The 27,662-nt window shown below is 47.6% G+C and overlaps 1 protein-coding gene across 3 annotated transcripts; it reads right to left on the reverse strand.

Annotated features, from left to right (window-relative positions):
• Positions 1–984: 984 nt before the first annotated feature.
• Positions 985–26,779, reverse strand: bcl2b (BCL2 apoptosis regulator b). Of its 3 annotated transcripts, XM_012817518.3 has the most exons (3): positions 25,934–26,779; positions 25,184–25,817; positions 985–1,343 (listed from the first exon to the last, which is right to left on the reverse strand). In XM_012817518.3, exons 2-3 carry the CDS (start codon positions 25,724–25,726, stop codon positions 1,206–1,208), a joined length of 681 nt encoding a protein of 226 aa, XP_012672972.1. In that variant the 5' UTR covers positions 25,727–25,817; positions 25,934–26,779; the 3' UTR covers positions 985–1,205. The 3 variants fall into 3 exon arrangements, with proteins under 3 accessions (XP_012672972.1, XP_012672973.1, XP_031418734.1); XM_012817519.3 differs by having other exon boundaries at positions 25,184–26,779; XM_031562874.2 differs by lacking the exon at positions 985–1,343 and adding an exon at positions 22,090–22,280 and having other exon boundaries at positions 25,184–26,778.
• Between the last annotated feature and the right edge of the window lie 883 nt (positions 26,780–27,662).

The following is a 27,662-nucleotide window of genomic DNA, read 5'->3' on the forward strand; positions in this document are numbered from 1 at the left end:
TAATGACCCTTGCAGCGGTCAAAGAGGACAAGTGATTGAACTGTGCGGGAATCAAAAAACTTCACAGCTCCCCCCCCCCCCTTTCCCCACACACACACCATGGCACTAGATGCATTTTGAATTCAAACACCCGCTGGGTTTGGCCGGCCTCGCCTAGTTTTTTTGGCAGACAGTGTGAGGATGAATAGCCATTCCTGGTTGACCTTGAGAAGGAAAGCCCACTTCACCACCAGGCAACAGTGTGCAGTCTCTCACTGGGCTGTGCGCGAGCCTCTATCAGCCGCCAGCATGCAGAGCACCAGGTGAGGGGAGGAGGGGGCTGTTTTAGACAGCGTTCCGGAGGGTGAACCCTCAGTCCATCGCTCAACCAGAGAGCCCCCTACTCCAAACAGCGCAGGGGGGGGGGGGGGGGGTCAGACTACTTCATCTTCTGTGAAACCGTGGGGGTGTCCTTGAGTCCCCCCCCACCAGTGTCTCAGTCCAAACTGTAGTGGGACACTTCGATGCCTCCTCCACTGTACACGCCACCACCCACACAGACTCCGAGAGCTTCACACTGGGGGAGAGCGAGAACAGAGAGGTGCACCACTGGGGGAGAGCCAGAACAGAGAGGTGCGCCACTGGGGGAGAGCGAGAACAGAGAGGTGCACCACTGGGGGAGAGCCAGAACAGAGAGGTGCACCACTGGGGGAGAGCGAGAACAGAGAGGTGCACCACTGGGGGAGAGCCAGAACAGAGAGGTGCACCACTGGGGGAGAGCCAGAACAGAGAGGTGCACCACTGGGGGAGCTCCCTCTGACCTCATCTCAGCCTCTTTGCACGTCGGTCTATTATTATTATTGAAGAACAGTCTTTGGTTAACGGCGCCATTTTCCTTTACGACGTGTGGGCAGAGGCTTCCTTTCCCGCTGTGTTTTTAGTTTCACACTGTTTGATTTGTGTCTTTGTTTTGAAGATCAGGGGGAACGCTGGGGGGACGGGGGGGCGGGGGGGAGAAGGGGGAAGAGCGAGGTGGGACGCTTTGAAGAGAGACAGGTTGGAGGAAGAGTGAGGCAAGCCTCTCTCAGGGGCGGGAGCTCCTTCGGAAATGGGAGTGTGTGTGTTGTGTGTCTGTGTGTGAGAGAGAGAGAGGGAGAGAGAAAGAGAGGGAGAGGGAGAGGGAGAGACAACAGAAGGAGCGAAGGAAAGAAGAGGAGGGGTGTCCTTCATTTCTGAACCAGGTATGCCCCCAGAGTTAGGCCCATTGCGCCGAGGGCAGCCAAGCCAAAGATGGTCACTATGGACGGCCACGAGCTGCGGAGCACACTCTCCTTCTGTTGGCCGTACAGCCCCACGAAAGCTTCCTGGAGGAGAGAGAAAGGAAGAGAAATGTCATTCTAGAAATTTCAGCGAAGCTAAAAGTCATTTTTGCTTTGTTGGAAGAAGACAGAAATGCGGCATAATTTACAACATTTATTCAACCATTAGACATTTACAAACACCTTTATGCATTGTTTTATTTAGTCTGTGATGGGAGTTTTGTCTTGCACCTCCCAGAAAGTATATAGACTAATAGCGGTTGCAAAGCTGAAGTCAATATGTGTAACTGTCTGTCTGTCTGTGTGTGTGTGTCTGTGTGTGTCTGTGTGTGCGTGTGTGTGTGTGTGTGTGTGTGTGTGTGGGTTTGAGAGAGAGAGAAGAGAATGAGTGTGTGATCACATGATCACAGCTTGCTGGAGGGGGGGGGGGAGTAGAGACTAGAGACTGTAGACACGTGTGCTGTTTTTAATGTTCATCCTGCGCATGCTTTCACATGGAAGACCACTCATATAAAAAGAGGGCATTAAAACAAGTCCACATCCACCCCCTGGAGTCACCAAACAACACACACACACACACACGCAAACAGATTAAAGCACACACACACACACACACACACACACACACACACACACACACACAGATAAGTATACACAGTGATCACAAGAAATAGGCCAAAGGATTCACAGACATACACAGGAATCAGAGTGCCAGCCAATGTGATTATATATATATTTATATATATATATATATATATATATATAGTATGCTACTCTGTAATTCTCATTCTTAATCCTTAAAAAGGCTCTTTAAGCTAGTGACACACTGGTCATAGCTCTCCACCCTCCTGCCTGAAGCATCTGACTCTCGACCACGAGTGTGTTAGATAACCAAGTCATGTGAACCAGCACGCACACAGAGACACACCAATGCCCTTGACTTATATGTCAGAGAATGTCAAACATATACAGTGTCTGAGCGCCAGTTGCGGTTCTATTCACGGGGGACTGATTCAGAGGAAGAACCAGTTCAGGTCAGACAAAGGCGGTTGTATTTCCGTACCCCTGACCCTCGCGGCTGAGTTCTCACTCTAACTCGAGAAAGGGAAGTTCTTGAGAATGACAGAAGTGGACGAGGAGGTCCTCTCCTCTGGTGCCCGCTGGGGGAAACCAGTCGGATACGGGAAGTTGCCCTTAAAGGTGGAATCCACCAGCAGGATATGCCTGTCATACAGTCTGACTGAAACTGGCACGAGAAGAAATTCTGTGTTTTTCCCTCCACAGAACATCAGTGTCATCATTTCAGCATGTATAGCACGTATGCTAAATGTTTGATGGTAACGAAATAACTCTCTTACATATCAAAAATATCAAATATTCAGTTTTTCTGTAAATATCTCCTGTCATGCAGTGGCAAACAGAGGTTCTAGATTCAGTATGGTACCCTCCTAGTCCTGTCTATTGCATATTACCTTGGCATCTGGTTAAAGGAATTCAGTGAACTGTATGAACACAATAATATGGTTTTGGGTATCTCAGGCACTTCAATTAACACTTGACACGGTTGTTCTACTGTTGTTAGAAATGAGCGCTCAACAGTCCCTCTTCATCTCTGCATTTAATACATTGGGAGAGCCAGTTGGGAGCTCCATAGCGGCAATGTAAGAAAATATGACTTCTAGACGCGTCTGCTAAAATTACCTCACTCGTGTGATCCATTCCAAAAGTGCTACAACAAGACAAAACCATTTCCTGCCTCCCTCTGTCTCCCTTTTCCGCAGCTAAGGCCCCTATAACCATAAACCACAGACGGAGAGGGAGCCAGAGCGGGAGAGAGAATGTCTGTGTGTCAGAATGTGTGTGTGTGTGTGTGTGTGTGTGTGTGTCAGCAGTACTCGAATTTCCGATTCTCTGTCTGAAAATGTGTTGCCTTCCATTGCATCTTCAATCACACACCTATGGGGTAAAAACCTGCAGGTATCCTCATTTACCAACTCCCTCCTCAATGGGCTGTTATTCCAAGACGGATGTGAGAGAGTTGGAAAACAAACTGATGAGACATGTAGGTCATCAGGCACCCTAAGGACACCTCTCTCATTCCACCTCTCTCTCCCCCTCCCTCTCTCCCTCCCTCCCTTCTCCGTATTCCTCTCTTATTGTCTGCTTCAGCACCCTTCCTTGAGACTGCTCTCTCTCTCTCTCTCTCTCTCTCGCTCTTCCTCTCTCTCTCTCTCTTCCCCTCTCTCTCTCTCTCGTCTGCTTCAGCAACCTTCCTTGAGACTGCTCTCTCTCTCTTTCTCTCTCTCTTCCTCTCTCTTCCTCTCTCATCGTCTGCTTCAGCACCCTTGCTTGAGACTGCTCTCTCTCTCTCTCTCTCTCTCTCTCTGTCTCTCTCTCTCTTTCTCGCTCTTCCTCTCTCTCTCTCTCCCTCTCTCTCTCTCCCTATCTCTCTCTCTCTCTCTCTCTCTCTCGTCTGCTTCAGCACCCTTCCTTGAGACTGCTCTCTCTCTCTTTCTCTCTCTCTTCCTCTCTCTTCCTCTCTCATCGTCTGCTTCAGCACCCTTGCTTGAGACTGCTCTCTCTCTCTCTCTCTCTCTCTCTGTCTCTCTCTCTCTCTTTCTCGCTCTTCCTCTCTCTCTCTCTCCCTCTCTCTCTCTCTCCCTCTCTCTTCCTGTCTCTCTCTCTCCCTCTCTCTCTCTCTATCTCTCTGTCTCTCTCTCTCTCGCTCTTCCTCTCTCTCTCTCTCTCTTCCTCTCTCTCTCTCTCTTCCTGTCTCTCTCTCTCTCTCTCTCTCTCTCTCTCTCTCTCTCTCATCGTCTGCTTCAGCACCCTTCCCTGAGACTGCTCTCTCTCTCTCTCTCTTTCTCTCTCTCTTCCTCTCTCATCGTCTGCTTCCGCACCCTTCCTTGTGTGGCTCACCAATGAATTCATGTCCTAATTAGCGTGGTGTGGGCCATGGCAGGACCACCGACTGTGCGAGTGTGTTCTCTTCGGGGGGGGTCCATGTCTGCCTCTCTCCCTTACAGTTAATGTGCACTGAACAAAACAACATGTCACAGTAAAACAATCAGCCTTACACTAATACAGCTCGCCTGGTGTATACACACACTGACCATCACACCTTCATTCATAAAGGTCTCCCTAAATGCCAAAAGAAACACGGAGACGAGCACTCATTCCCATGAGGATCATATGTGTGTAGTGTTTGGACAATCAGAAGGAGCTCATACGCCATTATTCATGCCACACCAAAGGATCACATGTGTGTAGTGTTTGGACAATCAGAAGGAGCTCATACGCCATTATTCACGCCACACCAAAGGGATCTATTATTACCAACTTGCTGCAGGGGGTCACATAGAGGCAATGAGGTCACCTCGACATAGCTATGGATTTCACATTTTGCCAAGTATCTTTCTCAGGTGCCATCCTGACTCCCGCACGGCGCCCCTCGGCTGTAGGAAGAGCCTCAGGAAGCACGTGAAGCTGCGGATTAGATGCCGACACATGAGAGGCACGTGGAGGTAGCAGACCGCTGCTCCAACAGGGCGGGAATGGCAAGCTGCTGAACAGTCAGGTGGACATCATGAGACTGCTCTCTCTCTCTCTCTCTCTCTCTCTCTCTCTCTCTCTCTCTCTCTCTTTCTCTGTCTCTTTCTCTCTCTCTCTCTCTTTCTGTCTCATCTCCCACAACTCACAGCTCCCAGACCGCCCGACTCACACATGTGACTCCTGCACAGCAGCCTACTCCTTTCCATTACCTCAGTTCTGTGTCAACACACAAACATGCGATGTCTTCTTCACTGTCCTTAGGTGTGTGTGATTGCTGTACATAGCGGCAGTGGGTGGATGTGTGTAGGTGATAGATTGGTTGGTTGGCTTATTGTGGCCCCTGGCTTTCTTCATTGCCTGACTTGAATCTAAATGTATTTAGAGACTCCAATGACTTTGAATGAATTGCACGGAGGTGGCAATATTGTTTGTTCCCAAATTACGAGGTGGAAAAGTACTACTGCAGCTTTGACCAGCTCATTAGAATGAATGACATTTTATTATAAATGACATTACTATCAAAACACTCTTCATAAGGGACTCTACACTACACTGGGTAAACGTATAGGGGAAGCAACTAAAAATGGCAACAAATGAAATTACGGAGAGAACACAGTGGTCACGTTCTTGTGATCAAGCTGCTTTTGACAAACACACCCGTGATCCTTCAGGTCAGCCTCTGTGCCAGTGCCGTGGGAGCAGCGCGCAGGAATGCGCTCACTTGAAGGGGCCCTCTTTTAATAAAGTCAGAAGCAATCACACGGAGCCTCCACGACCACAATCCCTCCCCACTAACATCACTTTCCCGGCCTTTTTATGACGCCCCCGACTCCGCCATGTGAAATCTATAAACCCGCGGAGGGAAACCTCCCGCGCCCGCAGTGAGCCCCAGACTAATGAAAGCCCTGCAGAGGGAGGGAGGGGCATGACCCACAACTTGTTGCCAGTGCGCCATGGTTACCAGACAGCTTTGTGGGCATCAGTGAGTCGAGCTCAGATTTATTTTTCTCATGGACATGGCGGCTTTGTTCTGTTCAGACGTCTGTGTGAGGTGGTACCGTGACCTTTGTGAAAGGGTAGCTGTGGTGAAAGGGAGATTCATTCTATACTTTAGTTCTGGCAAAATCCACACTATTTACAGTCAAGCTATGTGTAAACCATTGGATATACTAGAAGCCATGATGGATACATTTCTAGCTGTACCCAGTGGGATGTTCCACTATGTTGCAATGCAGATAGATAGATAGACTTCACATGACTGATTGTCATGCTGATCATACGATGAAAGACAGGAAATTCCCACCGGGTTTTGGATTCTCACATAAACAAACAGCTCTACTGTGTTTATACAAAGTGCAGCCCAAAGTACACACACACACACACACACACACACACACACACACACACACACACACACACACACACACACACACACACACACACACACACACACACACACACACACACACACACACACACACACATAAGCTTCCCAGTGAGGACCGGCACATACGACAGGTGACAAAGCAGTAACCTTGTGCCAGACGGCAAGGTCCTAGCCACAAGTCTCGGGAGTGTCGTCCATCGACCCGCCTGAAGGAATCAGATGACTGAGTTCTGTGGGTCATGCTCATTACTGCCCAAATCCAGGGAGTCAGCACCATTCAGCGGGCGAAGGACACCGAGCCCTTGGATGAAGTTGACACACAGCATCCAGCAAAACCTCAGGCTATTGATTTAACAAGCTGGCCAAGGAAAATAGAAGAGGTGGCTATAATTGTCGCTGCTCCAATGCGGCATGGCTGCAGTTTTTACAATGGCTGAGAAGGGTGAGTGTATGCTGAATTAATGTGGAAAAGGGTCAGCATTAGAGTTAACTGAACAGTCCAGAGATATATTCTCATTAGACACACCTTGGTGTGTAAAAACATTACCAGCAAATGATAAAAAGTTGCAACACTGTAGAATATTTCTGTCTCTCAAAATGCAAAAAAAAAATCTAGGTTTTTGACATGGATACATTTTCCTGCTGGGTAAGAGTCTGAGATTGAGGGGCCGTGCAGCAGATGGATGCGCTCTGGATATGGTGCTGATGAACCATGGCTGGAAGGGCCGTCTGCATTCACTGGAAAACACCTGAGGCGCCCCGGGAGAGCAGCTGAGCTGGCAGCCCAGATCCAAGCGCCACTGTCTGCAGAAAATGACCCGCGAACGTCCCCATTCCCACTCATAAATATTCAAATGTGTGTCAGTGGTAGTGTGAGTGTATACACAACACGAGCCTCCCCAGGCCATTATCCAGTCTCCTGGAAAAATGGAACTTGATACACCCATAAATCAACGGCAGCCATCTTGAGAATTCACGTTTTTTACAGTCCCTCGTTGCTCATGTTGTAACAACCATGTATAAATCAAACAGAGCAAATTGTGTAGGTGACATTTTACTTCCAATCTAGTTAAGTTATTTGTTTTCTATATTTATATATTTTCTGCGGGGGACATGAACCAGACCTTAATTCAATATATTGTTCATTTATCTCTCATCAACCTGGGCTGAAAAAATCATTTTCATCACATTTTTCATAAAAGAAAATGACCTTCGAGAGAAAAATGTTTGTCAATAATCCAATTACTCTACCGATCCAATATTTCCACAATCAAATTTACGTCCCCCTGTCACAAACAGTGGGCTGCGGCATCATGGCTGACTGGAAGGGGGGGGGGGGGGGGGGGGAGTGGTGTGCTGCTTCACTCTGTCCCACTTCTAACTGGTTGAGTCTCTGCCTTCGCTGGTCCACTGGGCATTGGCTCACCACGGTGCCCACCCTGGACCCACTGCCTGGGGCGGCACACTGCCCTCCCTCGCCAGTCTGGTGTCTTTTGAACAGCGCCCGGGCAATTAGAATAAGTCTAATTTCTTCTCCCTCACATATTAGTGTCAATGGTGACTGTCTGTCAGGAAAACCTGTCAGTGGTAATGGTCGTCTCTCTGAAAAGCAGGAGTGGGAGAGCTGTCCAGAAACCTGTCAGTTGTGATAGTATCAAGCAACCTGCTCCTGTAAAACCAAAGTAATAAAGTAGTACTGTTGCCAGAATGATACCTTTAGAAATTAGGTAACCAGTATGAGGAGACCTGTTAAAGAAAAGAATGAAATGAATGAAGATAAAATGAAAAAAACTCTCTCTGCAAATCACATCGAGTCAAGCACATTGTGTCACAACATTCTGATGCCACAGTCAGTGTATTCTGCGCTTGCATTGTCTGGCATTGACACCACCTTTGAAGCTTTTTCCTGTCGCAGCCCCTCCATGCTCAGCACACACACACTCACACACACACACACACAAACACACACACACACACACACACACACAAACACACACACACACACACACACACACACACACACACACACACACACACACACACACACACACACACACACACACACACACCCACACACACACACACACACACACACACACACACACACACACACACACACACACACACACACACACACACACACACACACACACACAGGGCTGGGGGGGAGTGTGTCCTCTTCATGAAGACCTGGCTCTGCCGCTGGCATCCCTGGAGGGGAGTGCTGACGAAAGCTCCCGTCTGCAGCAGGCTGGCTGCCCCGACCGGCTCCCCAGAGGAAGCAGCACTGTCTCTTGCTTCTATTAATAAAATGATCGAGGGGAGGGGGCTGTGCCTGCTGGACAATCTAATAAAGCCACTCTGGCCTCTGGGTCTCACCTGGAAAGGGCAGGGCTGGCGCACGCATCAAGAGAGGAGAGGATGCTGACTCATCACCTGACGCTGGTGGGAGGGGGGGGGGGGGGGGGGTGCCAGGAGTGAGGCTAGCAGACTGAGAGGGCATCCAACACCACTCCTGTGGCGCCAACGCCATGCCCTCTGGAACAATAGGGTTAAACCAGAGACCAGGAGGCACAATGCGTCCACAGCAGCCTGGCCCAGCCCAGCCCGGCCCAGCCCGGCAACAATGGCTTCTATTAGGGGTACTCTTTGTGACCCTTTGTGTATTTCAGTCCATGTGCTATTCAAGTCAAACGAACTGAAATAGAGTTTATAAAAAAGACACTCAGGGAGCACAGCGGACTCTCCAGACCAGCTCCCTGCATCTCCTCACCACATGTTTGTTTATTGAGTGATGCATCCTTTTTATTCACCACAGAGTGCCTCGCCTTATGGCAGCTGACAGCCGTTAGTTAGTCCTATGTCATGTAGTGTGTGTCTCCTCGCACGTGTGGCCTGTGACCTTTAGCACACTTTCAAGGACAACTAAAAATGCCTCCCTCTTCAAAGGCCAACCTCGCTGTGATTTGAAGGTGCCTTTGTGGTAATGGGGGTCAAATGGTCAAGCTCTCGTCTGGCACAGCCACGCTTCATGAGCTAATGTGATGGAAGGGTAGAAATGATGTGACCGTATCCTGTGGACACGCACACATACACACACACACACACACACACACACACACACACACACACACACACACACACACACACACACACACATACATGTGTATACACGTACATGCACAAACACACACACGCACACACACACTCACACACACACACACACACCACTCAAGACAGCAAGACCGGATCCTTTTGGATATGCCCCATTGCCCCTGGAGAAGAGATTAGCCCAGGCCTTACCTCCCAGACTGTGGGAACACCAACATTCCCCCGTGTCCTGCTGCATGCTGTGTGACTAACGTTCCCTGTGGGGGGGCTCGTTTCCTCTCACTGCACCCAGCTACCATGTTCCTCTTCATGCCCCAACCCCCCCCCCCTGCTGACCTCAGCACAGGCCTTGTGACCACACCACTGGCACCACACTGGTACTCTCTGTGCGGTCATGGAGTCGCTCACAGACATCATAGTCTGAGCCTCTTCAATGGTTAACCTCGGCCTGTGCCCAATCAGAACCCACATCAGGAACCGCACTCCAGTGCCTCTGTTTGGGTACAGGGCATTGTTTCTACTTGTATCCTAGCAACGTCAACTCGTCATGGGCCCAGGGCTCTTTAAACGAGAGAAGAAGGGGTACCCACAAGCACGGAGAAGGTTCTCCGGTTACCTTCATGTTTGGAAAGATCATGCAACCAGAGGTTACAATTCTTTCCTTCTTTCTCTCTCTCTCTCTCTCTCTCTTTTTTTTTTTTTTTTTGGGAATGAAAGTTCCATGTGTTGCCCTTGCGCGTGGTGATGATGACTTGTTGACATAGTGGGGCTTGAGGGTTTTCAGTCATAGCCCAGACATCTGCACTGCACTGAGAGGGCATGCTGTTGCACTGACACAAACACAGAACAGGAGGACAGAGCAGCCGTTTCATTTCAGACATTTCCTGCGCTGAAGACTGCAGGTGAAAAAAGCAAAAACAGATTGTGTGTGTGTGTGTGTGTGTGTGTGTGTGTGTGTGTGTGTGTGTCTGTGTCTGTGTCTGTGTGTGTGTGTGTGTGTGTGTGTGTGTGTGTGTGTGTGTGTGTGTGTGTGTGTGTGAGTATGTGTGCGTGTGTGCGTGTTCTGAGAGCTAAAGCCCTGGTGAGGAGATTGCTAGCATACCGTTCCTCCTTCCTGAGAGTGGGTGTAACAAGCACTCAGACTAGGTCTGGACATTGGTGAACTTTTCCATTACGGCACGGCCGGTAACGCTAAAGCTCAGAGACGGCCCTGGCAACCAGGAGAAACCCACTGCCAACCTAAACGTCTGGTCGCCATGGAAATAACGGTGCAAAGACGCCATGGAGTCACCACTCAAGTGGCCAAAAGAATGATTCAGCTTTGCTCCTTCTGCCCTCATTACATCAAACTACGCCAGCGCATTACAAAGTCAAATGGGAAAGCACAGCTGACTAACATAACACCAACAAAGAAGAAAAATAGAAAAGAAAGACATGTCAGACATCAGAGCCAAACGAATCATCAGACGTGATCATGTCTCACATCATCCACCAATCTTCTCCTTCTCCGCTTTCACTGTTAATGCCCTCCGTGCCGCTACAACATAATGATACCAGTCAGGTTTTGGCAACAAGGTTCCACTCTTCCAACACACTGGCACACAATGGTGCTTGGTTTCAGGTTCACCGTTCTCTAAGAGCAAGCTAAACACTGACTCCAGCTTAGGTAAGATGAAAGGGTTTCAGATGGCCATTAAAATGAGGAGAAAAACAATGATCCTTGTGAGAAAAGAAAGGGCCTCAAAGACGATCTTTGAAGTGGAAAGACGAGAATCAAGAAGTTTTTGCCTTTCTGTAGCATAGGCTTCTTAGTTGATGGTGAGTCCTGGAGCTGCAGGAGAGGAGTCTTACTTTTTCATCTATGGGAAGGCAAGGAGATCGCCTGTGCTTTAGGCTTTCCTTGGTATTTGCAGTGTAATATAATTATCAGAACGGAATGTGAAGGAATGTGGCCTTTAAAACACATTCCAAAGCTCAATCCGTGACCTCATAACATGAATATGGCAGACAGCACGTAGACCAGTTAACGTGCAGACTGGTAAACATAACTGTCATAAATGTCTAAAATTCTGTCCCTTTTCGAGTTCAGTTGGCCAAGCTGTCCACAAGCTGATCTTCTGAAGATGTCCCGTGTCCAGTATCCCATTGGATTCATTTTCCAAAATTCATCCACCTCATCCCCCCCCAGCATCGAGTAACAGCACTGGCGATACAAGAAGAATCTCCTCCACCAGTGTGTTCAGGCCTGGTTACTGGAGGGATGTCAGTCACGTGTAGCACTGCAATGCAAATTATGCAGTTTTCATACCAATGTTACAGTTGCATGACATTGCACCCAGAATCAAGAAGAACGTTTGAGTACATCACAGCCAAGTGTCCCAAGAGATCACAACAGGGTCTTTTTGTTTTGCCACCCTAATCGATCGGACCCAGTTATGCATCTACGGCTTTCCTAACCTGTGCATAGCTTGGCATAACAGGCCATGTTTCCCCCCACAATTAGTTCATGCTTGATCAGACAAAGAGTCTTAGTGTGCCAGGCCAGGAGGACGTTCTCCCAATCACTTGACTGAACTGAAACTAAAAGCATAGAATATCAAGTTTCTTTCCCTTCAAAATTGACACTACCTCTATGTTCGCTTGTGTTTCAGTAATCCCACACTCACTCCCTACCCTGTTTCTCTTCCCATACACACAGACCTCCTTCTCCTCCTCCTCCTCCTCCTCCTCCTCCTCTTAGCAGAACTGCTGTCAACATGCTGGTAGAGAGCAGGGAGAAGTTCGGTTGCCTCCCCCTGTGCCCAGCTGATTTCCCAGCCTGGCCTCGCGCTGCGGAATGAGAGGAATGCTGTGGTGCGTGGAGGCAAACAATCCCACTTTGTTCCCCGGTGCTAAATGATACGGGACGCGGCTTGAGCTTCCAGAGCCTCTCCTAACCCAAAGCCACCCTCAGGTCTGTGATGGGGCAGGGTTCAAGTCCAGCCATATCCCAGTGCATGCCTCTATTTGGCCAGTACAAGACAGTGGATGGCCAAGGAATGGCCGAGTGGCCTGCTGGGTCTCCCTGACGTGAGTGTGGGGGTCTGGTATGTCTGAAGAGCCACATGGTCTAGACCTTGTTTTGTAGTTTCTTGCTCCTTCACAAGTGCAGTCTGATCAGGCATGCCAATCAGTCTGATTCAAAACCAGCTTCATGCGACTGAAACAAACTTGCCATGCTAAGAGCTACTGCTCTACCTCTATCTAGCATCAGCCTACCATGTTATGAAAGAAGCGTCCATGAAGTGAACATACTTAATTAATAAACAATCATACATTAATATACTTCTTCTTATGTCAGTACATGTTATTACAAGTTAGTAATAGGTCACAGGTAACACACAAGTATATAGTGTTATTTTTATACAAACTTAAAGTGATATACTGACTGTACCTGAAGCAAATATAGCTGAACATACAAATGGTGTGTGTCATCATCTACGCATATACTAACATGAGCAGGACCATGAGAATAAGCACAGTGTTAAATGACAATAAATGGCCTATTGTTGAAGAAGTTCCCCCTGACAAAGACAGATGAAAGACATGAAGGTCAGCGCCACTTTTATAGGCAAGGTCGTTTGGTATGTGACTTGACTGCTCTATACAATAGTCTAAGTGGATTCAGAAGCATTTAGGGATTTGATTAGTATTTACAGGGAGCAACAAAACCCTGTCAATGCCACGAACCAAGTAGAACGCTTTGAAAGCTTTTATAACTCAAACATTAAAAGGTCAAGTTGGCTTTAATCATATGAAAATGGCCTCTCCTCTGCTGCAGATTAATAGTTTTTTCCCCCTCAAATGTTCCGTTTCAAGAGTGGTGAAATTCAAATTAGAGGATAATTAATGAGTTAATACTGTTCCACTGCTGGCTGACGACCTTGAGGAAACATATTCAAAGACAGTTGAAGGACATCTACTAACAGAACAACTCCAATATCCTACATTCATTTGAAAAAAGTAGACTATAGCACACAGCCCCTCCCGGTTGTCATTTCTCTCTGAGTCAGCACCGGCACACAACTGTAATTGTCTCTTATTAATATCAATATCTAAACACCATCTCTTGAAAGCGATTCAGTGTTTGGCTAGTTGTGACCTGAATATCTGCCCCTCTGAAAGCCAAGGAGGGAGCCGTTTCATGTCTAGTGCTGGGAGCCTCTTCAAACGTTTCTGGTGCCCTCATCTTTGGCGGAGTCAGCTGCCACTCCCTGTGTGTGTGTGTGTGTGTGTGTGTGTGTGTGTGTGTGTGTGTGTGTGTGTGTGTGTGTGTGTGTGTGTGTGTGTGTGTGTGTGTGTGAGTGTGTGTGTGTGTGTGTGTGTGTGTGTGTGTGTGTGTGTGTGTGTGTGTGTGTGTGTGCGCCTCTGCCTGTGTGATGTGGTTGAGCTACTGTTTAGCCCAAACTCCACCGTCAGACTTTAATCAAAATCTGCTGTTTGTAGTTAGACAAAAGGTCCCCCCCTCCCATGACGTGCCTCCTCCACTTGTTAACATCACCCACAGATCAAAGGGTCCTAATCACTGTTGCTACTGTGGCTGGCCTGGCTTCTTTTTTTTGACTGAGAGGCCTTTGTAAAAGACAAACATCGATGTAATATTCCGTCTTCATTAAACAAGGTTAGCCAAGGGCAAAGAGCACAGCTAAGTCAAGCTGCTCCCTGGAAAAAACCTTTTGCTTTGTCATTATAAAACTGACCTGCTAATAAAGACACAAAATTGGAGTGACTCAACACAAAGTAATGAGGCAGTGGAAATTGAGTCTCCATCACACTATATTGTTCCAAACACCCTAAATGACAGTGCACTTAGCTTTGGAAAAATAGAATTTCATTAGACTCAATAAGGGTGGTTTATATTGGTCATTGACTGAACTAAACCATGTCTAGACATTGGGTCTTCCAAACTGGGAATGTTTGGGTAGATCAAATGTTTGGGTAGCAAAACGCTCATTAAATATTAAGTTATAAAAGTGTTTACTTATGAGGTGTTGGGCGTGTGTATCATGGCGCCATGCAAAGCCATGGTAAAATAACAGGAGCTTCAATTTGCCTCAACGTAAGAGTCCTCAGCGTAAGAGTCCTCCTCTAATAAGATGTTTTGCTCCTCTGGCATCATTGACAGTAAGCAGAATTTGACCATGCGCCACTAACCACTGAACATCTTACATGAGTCAACATGACATCAAGTCTTACTAAAAAGAGCACTACTTCAGGACCCTTTCTCTCTTCAATCACACGTCTGGAGTGTGGAGTGTGGAGTGTGGAGTGTTATTCAGTGAACTTTTGAATCTCACTTTCCGTAACATGATGGAAAAAGAGTCATGCTGAGATCATTCTCTTGGTGAGGTCACTCTGAGATCAGCATTTTACAGTTTGCTGTTGGTCACATGCCCTAGAGTGAGACTGTTTACTGGAAACGGTGTTTTTTTCCCCTCGAGATGCATGATGCAGCAAAATTGAGTTTTACACATTTACACACACTCACTGTCACACACACACACGGACACTCATACACATACATGATACAAGCTTTGCAAATGAATCTTCCACATTGTAAATTATTTCCACATTGACTGTGTACTTAGAACATAATTGTTTGATGGACTACTGTTCCCATGGCTTTAGGTTAGGGGCACACTATTTTGGATAATAGGTTCACGGTCTCTGCTTGAGTGAGTTTAAGGTCTCTGCTTCATATCAGAACCAAAAATCAAAACAAACAATAATGGCCCCTTCTGTACGCACACAAGGGCTTTTGGACAGGCCCGTCGTGAAAGCCCGTCGTGGAAATAAGGGCTCAAGTTGAAGCTGTGAAAGGAGTCTTGTTATAGGGGCGATATCCATCTTCTGAACATGTTGTGTTTCCTCTGCTTCAAAAACAGATGTGCTCGGAGCACAGCGGTGAGGGCATCATCCGCACAGAGGAGGATCTGTGTGGCAGCGCTCCGCAGAGGTACGTGGGAAACGCTTCCCTCCGGCTTTCATCTCCCCGACATCACACAGGCATCGCACAGGCATCACTTTCCAACACATCAAAACCAATCAGGCGTCATCAAAGGGGACGCCAGTCTGCAGAGCATGAAGAGCAGGGGGAAAGGAACCCACCTGACTAACGTGTGTGTGTGTGCGTGTGTGTGTGTGTGTGTATGTGTGTGTGTGTGTGTGTGTGTGTGTGTGTGTCTGTGTGTGTGTGTGTGTGTGTGTGTGTGTCTGTGTCTCTGTGTGTGTGTGTGTGTGTGTGTGTGTGTGTGTGTGTGTGTGTGTGTGTGTGTGTGTGTGTGTGTGTGTGTATGTGTGTGTGTGTGTGTGTGTGTATGTGTGTTTGTGTGTGTGTGTCTCTGTGTGTGTGTGTGTGTCTTTGTGTGTGTGTGTGTGTGTGTGTGTGTGTGTGTGTGTGTGTGTTTGGGGGGATAAATCCACTTTGTGATGCTGTTTATTTTTCTCCTCTGTTGCCTATATGATATATGATGTCCTTGCTTTGTGCAGTGCACTTGTTGAGGAACCACGCAGCTCTTGAAAGTCATGGCTGAATCAAGGCAACAGGTAACTCAGATCAGAGCTTTTAGAAAGATTTCCATGCTGAGAAGTGGAATGTTCCCTTGTAGGTCGCTTTGGCGATTGAAATGTAAATGTAATGTTGACTTGCTAGTTTCCCGGTACAGTTCAACCCATAGAGCCTAGAGCATGAGTTTAGTCATGGGTCATGGGTTCAATTCCCAGGAAACACTCGATGTAAAACACTGTCACGGTATGGTTCCAGACACTGGATACCAGTATCTCCTGCTGGATCAAATGGAGGCTGATCCATGGCAAGCCAGTAATGCTGTATCCTGGCCTGGCTAAAATAACTGGTGCTTTGTGGCTGTGTGAGAGGAAGTGACTTCCCCCCGAGGGCGATAACTCCCCACCACAGCTCACGTGTCAGGCACTGACAGTGGGGCATTATTGATCTCATACCCCTGCCTCTGCCCGCGCTCTGGGAGGGAGGGAGTGGCTCGCCCTGGTCGTGTGGCGCCAGGGCCTTACGCCGCCTGCTGTTGCCGTGCCAATCCGGTCGTTCACTCGCTCACAAATTCACCAGAGGGCCTCACACGCCACTGGGATCAGTTGCTTCAATTTTTCACTTCCTGTAACAAATGTGTTCAGTTTTTACTTTTCTGTTCTCTCTTTTTGAAATTGGTCGTGAAAAGAAATATGGCAGCTGTTCTCAAGGGTCAACCCTCTGGGCACGGCATTCCATAGCCATTGTGTGGGTTTAGCAAAAAAAAAAACTCCAAGTTCAACTCCAAACTGATGTTGAAATTGTGGTTGGCTTATTTCTGTCCGTTGTTTGTCTGTTTACAGAACCTGACCCCTTTGCTGTTCCAAAGCCAAAAGTAGCACTGGACAAGAAACAAAAACAGTGCACACTGTGATATTTTATTCATAGAGTCTTGGAGAACACAACCATAAATAGGCACGGAGAGCACTTGAAGGCGACCAGGCGACGACCTCTTGCAGCATAACTGAAGTCAGAGGTGACACACCGGCCACCGGCCAGTGCACAGCTCAACCAAACTCCAGCTAGGTGTGTCAGCTGCCGAGGGCCCACACAAGGGGAGACAGATAACTATCTCCCTCATTCTCCGATTTCACCTCCCTGTTCTCATGCTGGTGGTCTCCAACCCCCCCCCCCCCCCCCTTCCCCTCCTCCCTTCCTGTTCCTCCTGTTGTGTCATCACTGTGCGACAGTACCGTCTATCATGCGCAAAAAAGCCGCACACACGTCCGAATCTTCTGATGTTTTCATGATAATGCAATCAACTGGTGCTCCAACGCTTCTATATTTAGAGACGGCTCGCATAGCTCTGCATATTTCAGAGCGCTCACACTCGTCACCTGACTCTGCCACTGACAGTATCCGCAGGTACTTAGGAAGAGGAGAAGACCCGGGCAGGCGGCGGGCATGGTCTTGTTTGAGGGATGGCCATTTAGTGTCAGAGCTTATGCCAGGTATGTATAATTGATCCGCGTGTGTTCCTCCCCTGCTAAGAGCTAATTCGTGATGTCAAGAACAGCCTCTCAGGATGCACGGACGCTCAGCCGTGACGGCTGTGTGCAGCCAGAGGAAGGAAACCAAACACGTACATGGGCCTGCACATACACACACACACACACATACACACACACACACGCACACGCACACGCACACGCACACACGCACACGCACACACACACACACACACACACACACGCACACACACACACACACACACACGCACACATACACGCACACACACACACACACACACACACACACACACACACACACACACACACACACGCACAAAGCAAACCTCTCAGTGCCAATGTACCACATAAGAGTACTGGTGACCATGAACCATAAATGGACTCCACTGGCCAAATGAGGGATTAACAAAAGTTTTAACGGCCACACTTAAATGACCTCATATAGTACCACCCCCAACAACCAACAATAATAGTAACTCACACTCATCCACACACACACACACACACACACACACACACATACACACACTCATCCACACACACACACACACACACACACACACACAATGCACATACGTACATCCAGACATGCTGTCAAGAATAGCCACACCTACATGGGAGTTCACATGGATCTAAAATGGTCTCGGGTGTGTGAACTCTGGTGACCTGGTGTCATTGTCCACCAGGCGTCGGGGGCCTCTGCAGGGGGGCCCTCAGGAAAGGGTGTGGAGGGCCTGGGGGAGGCCCGCTAATGGGACTACAGTACAAGGTGCCTACTGTCATGCATACACTGGCTTCGAGAATGAACACTGCTCCGAAGCTTTTTACACAGGAGCTCTCCTCCGTGCTCCAGGGGTGTTGTGCTGTCGGAGACACATTTTAAGGCAATGAAGATACAAATATTTATTAAGATATGAAGACAAGTTCTTAACTCTCCAAATTGATACGCCACAGGAATTGGTTGCTTACTGAAGAAATGAGAGTACATTTATTTGGCTTTTGGTCTCAGAGCTGTATACTTAGTGGGTTCTCCATTGCAAACTATTAACATACAGAGGATGTTTACCCAGAGCAAATAGCACGGAAGGATGGACATTTTGGCAAACTGCTTGACACTGCTGTACTGCGGCATGAGAAAGAGAAAAGTCCTCACGCTTTCATACATTATCTGCAGTGACCTGAACTTGCAGGCAGCTCAATGTAACGCCCCGAGATCAGGGAGGGAGTTAACCGCTAATCTAAAGAGGCCCTAGGAGCTGAAAACAAAATCACAACCAATAAGGGGGCAGGAGCTCCTCAGCCAAATTCGATGTCACCCCATCAAGTCTGTGTGTGTAATGAGCGGGGACGAGGCTGAAAAACAGACAGTGAAAAATAGAGAGCGTTAAGGACACCAAGAGAGAGAGTGAGAGAGGCCAAGAGAGAGTGAGAGAGCTTAAAGGACACCAAGAGAGAGTGAGAGAGGCCATTTGTGCTGCTGTAGAGTGTAAGTGTTTGTATTCTATGGGTAAGAGCCGTTGCTGAGATTAAAGGTGCACGGATGATGAGTGTAAATAGAGTGGCAGATGGCCAGCGGCTGAGGCCCAGCAGAGGAGGGACCCTGGCCGCACCACTCACCCACTGCACTGAGCTTCACCCACTGCTCACCCACTGCACTGAACTCACCCACTGCTCACCCACTGCACTGAACTTCACCCACTGCACTGAGCTCACCCACCCACTGCACTGAGCTCACTCACCCACTGCACTGAGCTCACTCACCCACTGCTCACCCACTCACCCACTGCACTGAGCTTCACCCACTCACCCACTGCACTGAGCTCACTCACCCACTGCTCACCCACTGCACTGAGCTTCACCCACTGCACTGAGCTTCACCCACTGCTCACCCACTGCACTGAGCTTCACCCACTGCTCACCCACTGCACTGAGCTTCACCCACTGCTCACCCACTGCACTGAACTTCACCCACTGCACTGAACTCACCCACTGCACTGAGCTCACTCACCCACTGCTCACCCACTGCACTGAGCTTCACCCACTGCTCACCCACTGCACTGAACTCACCCACTGCACTGAGCTCACTCACCCACTGCTCACCCACTGCACTGAGCTTCACCCACTGCTCACCCACTGCACTGAACTTCACCCACTGCTCACCCACTGCACTGAGCTTCACCCACTGCTCACCCACTGCACTGAGCTTCACCCACTGCACTGAGCTTCACCCACTGCACTGAACTTCACCCACTGCACTGAGCTCACTCACCCACTGCACTGAGCTCACTCACCCACTGCACTGAGCTTCACCCACTGCTCACCCACTGCACTGAGCTCACCCACCCACTGCACTGAGCTTCACCCACTGCACTGAGCTCACTAACCCACTGCACTCACCCACTGCACTGAACTTCACCCACTGCACTGAGCTCACCCACCCACTGCACTGAGCTCACTCACCCACTGCACTGAGCTCACTCACCCACTGCTCACCCACTCACCCACTGCACTGAACTTCACCCACTGCACTGAGCTCACCCACCCACTGCACTGAGCACACTCACCCACTGCACTGAGCTCACTCACCCACTGCACTGAGCTCACTCACCCACTGCACTGAACTTCACCCACTGCACTGAGCTCACTCACCCACTGCACTGAGCTCACTCACCCACTGCACTGAACTTCACCCACTGCACTGAGCTCACTCACTGCACTGCACTGAGCTCACTCACCCACTGCACTGAGCTCCCCCACTGCACTGAGCTCTCCCACTGCACTGAGCTCACAGAGCCTCTTTCATACTACAGTTCAGATCCAATTTAAGGTGCCACAGGCACTCCATTTTATTCTCGTTTCTGGTAAAACAGCTGCTGGGATCAGGACACCACTTGGCCTTTGGGAGTCAGACATCTTGGAGAATAAACAGGTTACATATTTTACACAGATGGATGGATAAACGGGATTCATCTACACTTTCTCGTCTCAGAAAGGGAGAACTGAGTGTCATCTCTGTTACCTGTTTCCTGCTTTCCTCTCCACTCTCAAAACACCCAACAACATATCATACAGTGGAAATCTCTGCGCCAGTATCGGCAGTAGATTGTGTTTGACATGTTGATTCCTTCTTCATTCTTTCACTGGCCCTGTTGGCTTTCATCAGCAGCGGCACTCAAACTTTCCTTTTCATCCTCGCTAAACACGGCCTCCTGACGAAGAGAAATCACTTCCTCCTGTTCTCTATCCTTTCAGCCTCGACTGAAGCGGAAAGCTTGTTGATATGGCTGTCTGTGACCTTTTCCAGATGCACTGGGAGTGCCTTGTAAGAGTGTGCTGTTAAATGGCCAACTCCCTCTCACTCTTACTAAGGGGTTGCCTACATGGACGCGCCCGCTGTGCTCTGAATCTAAGTATTTATTTGGTGTGTGGCGTCCCATTAAGGATGATGTAGAGTACATTCAAAACATTTGGGGGAATAAAAAAAAGAGAACAGTGGTTGAAAAGGACAGATGTCAGGTGTCTAAATGAAATACACAAAAACATAAGAGTAATTAACCAATCAATGCATAAGCCATTTCTTGCAAGAGTGAGATTCAATTGACTACTTCTTTTCCTTTCTGGGCAGTTTCCTCTGGTGGTTTTGTATTCAACTGAGGACCAGATGGTTGCATGGGGTTTGCTATGAGTACATACAAATCCACAAAGAATACTGTTGTAGCGAACTAATTATTCAAATCTTAAAGGGGCTACTTCAATGAGAGGCAGATGAACCAATGCGATGAACTGAAGTTTAATTAATCTTGCAGACTTCCAGCCAATTTGAGCGGTGGTCCATGGAGCATCTCCGCCAAAAAGCAGTGCACTTTCTTTTTACACTACAATTTCCGTCACTATGCTTTTCCAAATTGAAAACAAACTAATATTCTGCTCACTTATTGCCGGAAAACATTTCAAGACAACGGTGACTTGTGAGACTAGGTGTGTGTCCTGGTCTTGACCCTACGTGACACTTGTCTCTTGGCAAAACTGCTCCATGTTCACCACACCACTGCATTACAACCACTGTATTCTTCTACAAATACACCTCAATGTATCAGTCTACCCAGCGCATGCTCACAGAAAGACAGAACATGACAAAAGGAACAAAGGAGACATTAAGGAGTACAGTCCCTCTTCTGGAAGCCCTTTAACATAATCCTTTTAATCACACCACTCGCGCTGCACAAACTCAGTAAACTGAACGTGCGCGACATTGAGGCGCATACATTACTGTGCATCTTCGTCAGGATGACATGTGGCAGCCTCCACCCCCTGCTGTGAGGCTGCCACATGTCTGGGTCAGACGTGTAATTTAAGAGGCTGGCAGTCACCACTGTACCCAATCACCCGACCTTTGCAACAACGGCACACAAATAAACACAGGTGCTCCACGCGTGGGCACAGGGAGTGATTATCCTGTCAGGCACGCCAGCTCTGCTCCCTAATCTAGCCTCAATTGCCTTTTCTCAGAGGGGAGTGGAGGGGGTTCCCAGCTGAAATTAGAGAATGAGAGTGTAAGAGTATATGTGTGAGTATGTGTGTGTGTGTGTGTGTGTGTGTGTGTGTGTGTGTGTGTGTGTGTGTGTGTGTGTCTGTGTGTGTGTGTGTGTGTGTGTGTCTGTGTGTGTGTGTGTGTGTGTGTGTGCGTGTGTGTGTGAGCAGGGAGTTTATGTGTGTGTCAGTGTATGATACATACAGAGAAGGTAAGTAGACGGAGAGATAGACATACTGTATTTAGTCTGTCAGTGTTGTAGTTGAAGAACTGTTGTGATTAGGAGAGCACAGCAGGATTTGCAGACTCAACAACTGGGAGTTCACTGCCCAACTATTTTGAGCAGAACCTGCATTCAAATAACAGGAAACAGACGGTCAGTCAGGCCTCTAACGTTTCCAAATCACACTATGTACAACAGCGTCACTTTTAGGTTAATTAGTGGCACACCTATATCTGGATTTAGTGTGTGGAAACACACACACACACCCACAAATGAACTCTCACATTAAACCCATCAGGCTCGAGCAGCTGCCTTAAGCTGTCTAGTGACAAACTTGTGACCACTGCTCAAATGATGTGGTCACTTGATTAAATGCGACAAAGTTCACATAACAAATGCAAAGTCACTGCTTTAAAAAAAAAACAATTACTCATGTGACATGCTAAATATTCCAATATAAGAAAATGAGGTTGATGTGAAAATAATAAATGCCTGGTGATAAGATCATTACTCTTTACTCTATTAAAAACAACTCCTTTCAGCCCCTGTATTCCACTACATTACTTTACTACCATTACTATTGCCAGCCTCTGGCTTGAACTCACCCTGAAAACCAGAATGAATGGGTGATATAGATAGGTTTGTGTTTCCAGCTATTCACAACATCTAAGTTATGTCTTCTCTGGTTCATCTTGTATTTAGGCCACACCTAGTGTGTATTTCACTTAAGGATCGTGAGAAGCAGAACCCTTACCTGCGAAACTGCTCCTCAGGCTGTAGATATGAGTGATAAAGAATCTGGTATCCACAAAAGTGACCTGAAATCCCACCCTATGGGCTTCCCCGAGCACTAACGTATAGACTATAGTCTAGTCTAGTCTTTTCAGTGGCGTTTGAGATGAGAAAATATTTTGCAACTGTTAGATGTGCTCTACAATGTCACAATTTGACCATTTCATGAGACAGGCTTATTTACATGTCCAGTACTGGCCTACATTTGTTTGCACTGGAATAAATTATGTATCATTATGTTCCAATGAGAATTACAATGTGCATTTTATATACATACATATTTTACCATGTCAGTGCTTGATTGTTGTGGATGTTCTTTCCGTTTTTCACAACACGATTTCTAATCACCCTAAACCAACATTATCGCAGAACTGATAGAAGGTAGCGCTCCAATGAGGGCAGGGCATATATTGTAAATTTGTCAAATAGCAATTACGTTTTTTTTTATGAGAATCTGCCCTTCGAATGGGCGCAAGAAACAGTTGACATCCTTTTTAGAGAGTTCAAGCCACACGTTCTGTCTCTGCCTTAAAGCACTGAGACACAGAGTGTTTGCCTATACGGTCATGAGTCCTGATATCATTTTATTTCTGGGCCCCCTTTAAGACCGATCCTGGGGGAGTCTGCATCCCTTGCACCCCCTAAAGCGCCGGCCCTGTGTTTCATATCCAAAAACAGAGGGCAAAAAGGGCTTCCTGTAACATGTTGGATTGGAGAGGGCATGGAGCTCTTGGAGCTGAGTTAATGCCTCTCCCGCTCCAGATGAAGCTCTTGGAGCTGAGTTAATGCCTCTCCCGCTCCAGGCCCCTTAGCAGAGGCAGCCTTTGATATGGAGGCCCAGCCGTGCCATCTTCTGGAGGTCTGGACTCAGGGGGAATGTTAAACGCTCCTTCCTTAAAGATGAAATTCTCCCCCATACATCATTGATGAAACGGCATGCACCCCTCCAGACAGAGAGGCTGAATAATGCAGACGCATGTTAAAGTTCTCGTTTGAACAGCTCCCTGCTAATTAGCCTCTAATTTTTTGCTGTTCGTTTTTCGCCGACTGCAGAGGGGACATCATCCCAATCCACCCCCACCCCGAGCCTTCCCCTCCCTCCTTCCCTCCAACTCCTGCCTGCCAACACTTGCTCTTCTAGGCGTGTCTGGTACACAGCAAGCTGCTTCTGCTTGTATGGTTTCAGACTATTCAAAAGCTTCAGATGCTTTCCCTCTTGAAAGGTGAATGAGGCCCAAATGAGACGTTTCACTAAATCGTGATTAAAAACTCCTTATGTTTTTGAGTGTGTATGGGTCAGTCTCTCTCTTACTGCATAGGTTCAATGTACACAAATTGAAAGTATGAGCCAGAGAAGACAATCGATCTCTGTGGATGCCACCTAACCCTTAGTCAATGTGAAACACAATCGATCTCTGTGGATGCCACCTAAGCCTAAGTCAATGTGATGCTTTGTCTGTTTTTGCCCAGAGGGGCCATTCAAATTACACTGACATGTGCCATGACATGCGTCCCCTGTGCTTCCGGATTGTTGAATTGATTTTCTCCACTGGATAATGGCTGCCATCTTTCTCCCCTCACACATCAGCAGCCCCACTCTCTCTCTATCTCTCTCTCTCTCTCTCTCTCTCTCTCCAGCCCTGGCAGGTCCTGATGTATGAGACCTTCACTGTGAGACTCGCATCCAACATCGGCTTTGGCCAACACTCTTAGACAACATGTCCTATCTTATAACTAATGCAAACATTTCTAGGCCTATGGTTCTGGTGCACTGGCTGAAATTGACTTGGGATTTTGAAGGACTCCATATCAATGTGTGATCTTTAACTGACAACATGTGACATGTCACTGGCAACTCCCTATTTGTCCAGAGTCTGATTTGAGGGACAGGCCATCTCCAATTATTGGAGAAGCTGACATGAAAATGTGCATTAATCTCTGTCAAGATGAAGTGGGTACTGCGCTTCCTCAAACGATACCGCTCCGCTTCCATCTGATCATTGATGGCTTAACATGACAGGCGCACTGGGGGCGTGTGGGAGGTGTGACGGATAGCATCAAGTCTTATTGGTCATACACAAAGGACAAACAACGAGCTTCAAATCAGCGGCGCTCGAAATGCAAGCGTCATTCTTAGAGAGGCGTTACCACACGCGCAAGAGCACGCACTAAAAAAAAAAAGAACAGGGAAAGAAAAAAATGCTGCTGCCCCGAAAGCGACAGCGCATGATACGTACCCAGCCTCCATTCTCCTGGATCCAGCTTTGAAGCGGCCCATTGAGGTACTCGGCCATCCAGCCAGCAATGTTGTCCACCTGTGATGTCATCTCCTTATTGACGCACTCCACGCATACTGTCCCCCCAAACTCGAAAAACGCTATTATTCGACCCCAGTTCACCCCATCTCTAAACAACTCGTCAACCACTGCGGTGAACCTTCGCTGCGCAGTGATGGATGTGAGATGCAGCTGCATAGACATCTCTGCAAAGTCAGGCTGGTATAATCTTTCGAGTTCATCCCCAGCCTCACGTAAAACTCGGTGAAGTGCGTCGTGTGGGTCGGATGTAGCGACTCTGTCCTTCCGTGGAGCGCTATCCTCCTCAGCCGATGTTGCTTGGCACCGCCGTGTCACTACAGTAGACGCGTCCTTGACGCCGTTGGTAGATGAGTCTATTTCCTCGCTCGTGTGGAAGTCCCACGCACATCCCTTTTTCATCAGTTTGTAGTGGATGTACTTTTCCACAATGTTGCGATTATCGTAGGGTTTCTCGTTAGCCATGACAGATTACGGCTCAAATAGCCAACAGCACACTGGCACAACGTATAAGAGTTAAAATATATCCATCCTCAGTGTAATCATTCTGTAAGCTCTGTGAAGCAAAGGATCGACACAATCAAGATACAAATATAGACTAAGACTTGTTTTATAGTGTGTTGAAATGTCTTCTGTTTCCTAATGTAATCACAAACACGGGAATAAACTTACTCCTGTCCCTATGCTGGCCAGTAATATGACCCATCAATATGTGGTTAGTAAAACGCCCACTTTTTCTGCTGCGAAAATCCTCCGATGTGAATCAGAATATAAATCCGTGAAGATGACAGTCCATGACAACCTTGATTGTGGCAAATGCGTTCTACAACCCTGACAGAATTCGAGGTTTGAGACGATCAGAGAGAGAGAGAGAGAACGATATTCAGTTACAGTAAACTGCCTGGAGTGGAGCTCCTGAAAAGACGGAAGAGAACGAAATAATTTCGGAACGCGTTTATTCGAGTTTTCATCAGCGCAGGGCTTGCAACGCCGAGTCTTGGATTATCTTGCAATACTCTACTGGCTTCCCCGTGTTCGTGCAAGAAATGAACATCCAAAATGAATTTCTGCACAACTTAAGCCCAAGTCGCACATACAGGATCCATTTGACTACAGCGAGACCCTGTGGCAGGCAGACTTTGCTAGACTGTTCTGCTGGGAGCCTTGAATCGCATTGACGACTCTGGTATTTCCTGTACCTACGTCACTCATTCATGTGTGGTCCCTGTAGCCTATTACATTTAGATATAAATAAGAGATAGTAGCCATACCCAAATTAGGTTTCGGATAGCCTTAAAGGATCGCCCAGTGAAGGGTTTGACGACGCAGCACATTTAGGTGGATCATGAAGGCTAAAACTACAATAATTCCCTCACTTCAAATGCTCAAAAATAATCGCTGTGATGTCATGTGAAACTCTTAATCTGTTTTGCATTTTTAGAGAGTTTAGGGACACAGTTGAGTCAGTAATAATTTTATAAACCAGACTAAGAACTAATTTGAAATGTCAAATCATTCTACTTTGGCTATCAGCCAAAATTAGACTGGCTCCAGTTCTCTGCACTGCATAATTATGCTCTTTGATCCGTGACGGCCTTTGCAATTGTTCTGCTTTGAATATTAGGTGAACCAACTCCTGCAGCAGCTCATGAATTATTGCCGCGCTCATGCTGAAGCGGACTGCATCATGCATACCAGTGGGCTTTCATGTGGGACCCCTAGTGGCCGTCTCTGCTAGGGAATTCTGGGATATGTATTTCATGCCTCTCTGCTGACCCCGACACCATCTTCTCGTCCATCAATATCATATGGTCCTCCTCATCTCACATATCCATAGATTGGGTATTTGCATGTCATTTGTGGGGCGTTTTACTCCTGCCCAGTTATGTTGATGTTTTATATAAATTACAGAATCGTGTCACAAAGCTGAACTGCGAAGAGAACACAATATTTGATTTAAGAAAATATTTTTTGTTCACTGGCCTGATGGTACCCATCAGCATATTTTTCCAATTTCAGTGTCTGTTAAATCTGTCGTGGTTCCGTTTATTCTACCCTGAGGGTCCAGGTACTATTTTAAAGAATGAATAGGGGCATGACATTGTCTTCACTTTCAAAGAGAGAGCGAGAGAGAGACACCCAAGATCAAAGGTGACTTCTAAACTGAAATAGCTCTCATCTGCCTCACGCACAGTCACTCATATCCCCAAACCAAGGAGGCACAGAAGCACACTAAGCTGTGCTCGTTGGGGAGAGAAAAAAGAATTATCTTTCGCTCATTCTCTCTCTCTCATCTCCAATGCACACAAGTACTTCACAAGGATCAGGTGCACCCATCTCTCTCTCTCTCTATCTCGCTCACACACACACACACACCACATGAAAGAAAACAGAGAGATGC

The sequence above is a fragment of the Clupea harengus genome, chromosome 25, assembly GCF_900700415.2.
Source record: "Clupea harengus chromosome 25, Ch_v2.0.2, whole genome shotgun sequence".
NCBI lineage: Eukaryota > Metazoa > Chordata > Actinopteri > Clupeiformes > Clupeidae > Clupea > Clupea harengus.

Excerpts from the sequence above, each read along its gene's own strand:
- bcl2b (XM_012817518.3), bottom strand. The coding sequence starts at position 25,726 with ATGGCTAACGAGAAACCCTACGATAATCGCAACATTGTGGAAAAGTAC. Across the intron at positions 1,344-25,183 it reads TCCAGGAGAATGGAGGCTGG|GAAGCTTTCGTGGGGCTGTA; the intron begins GTACGTATCATG and ends TCTCTCCTCCAG.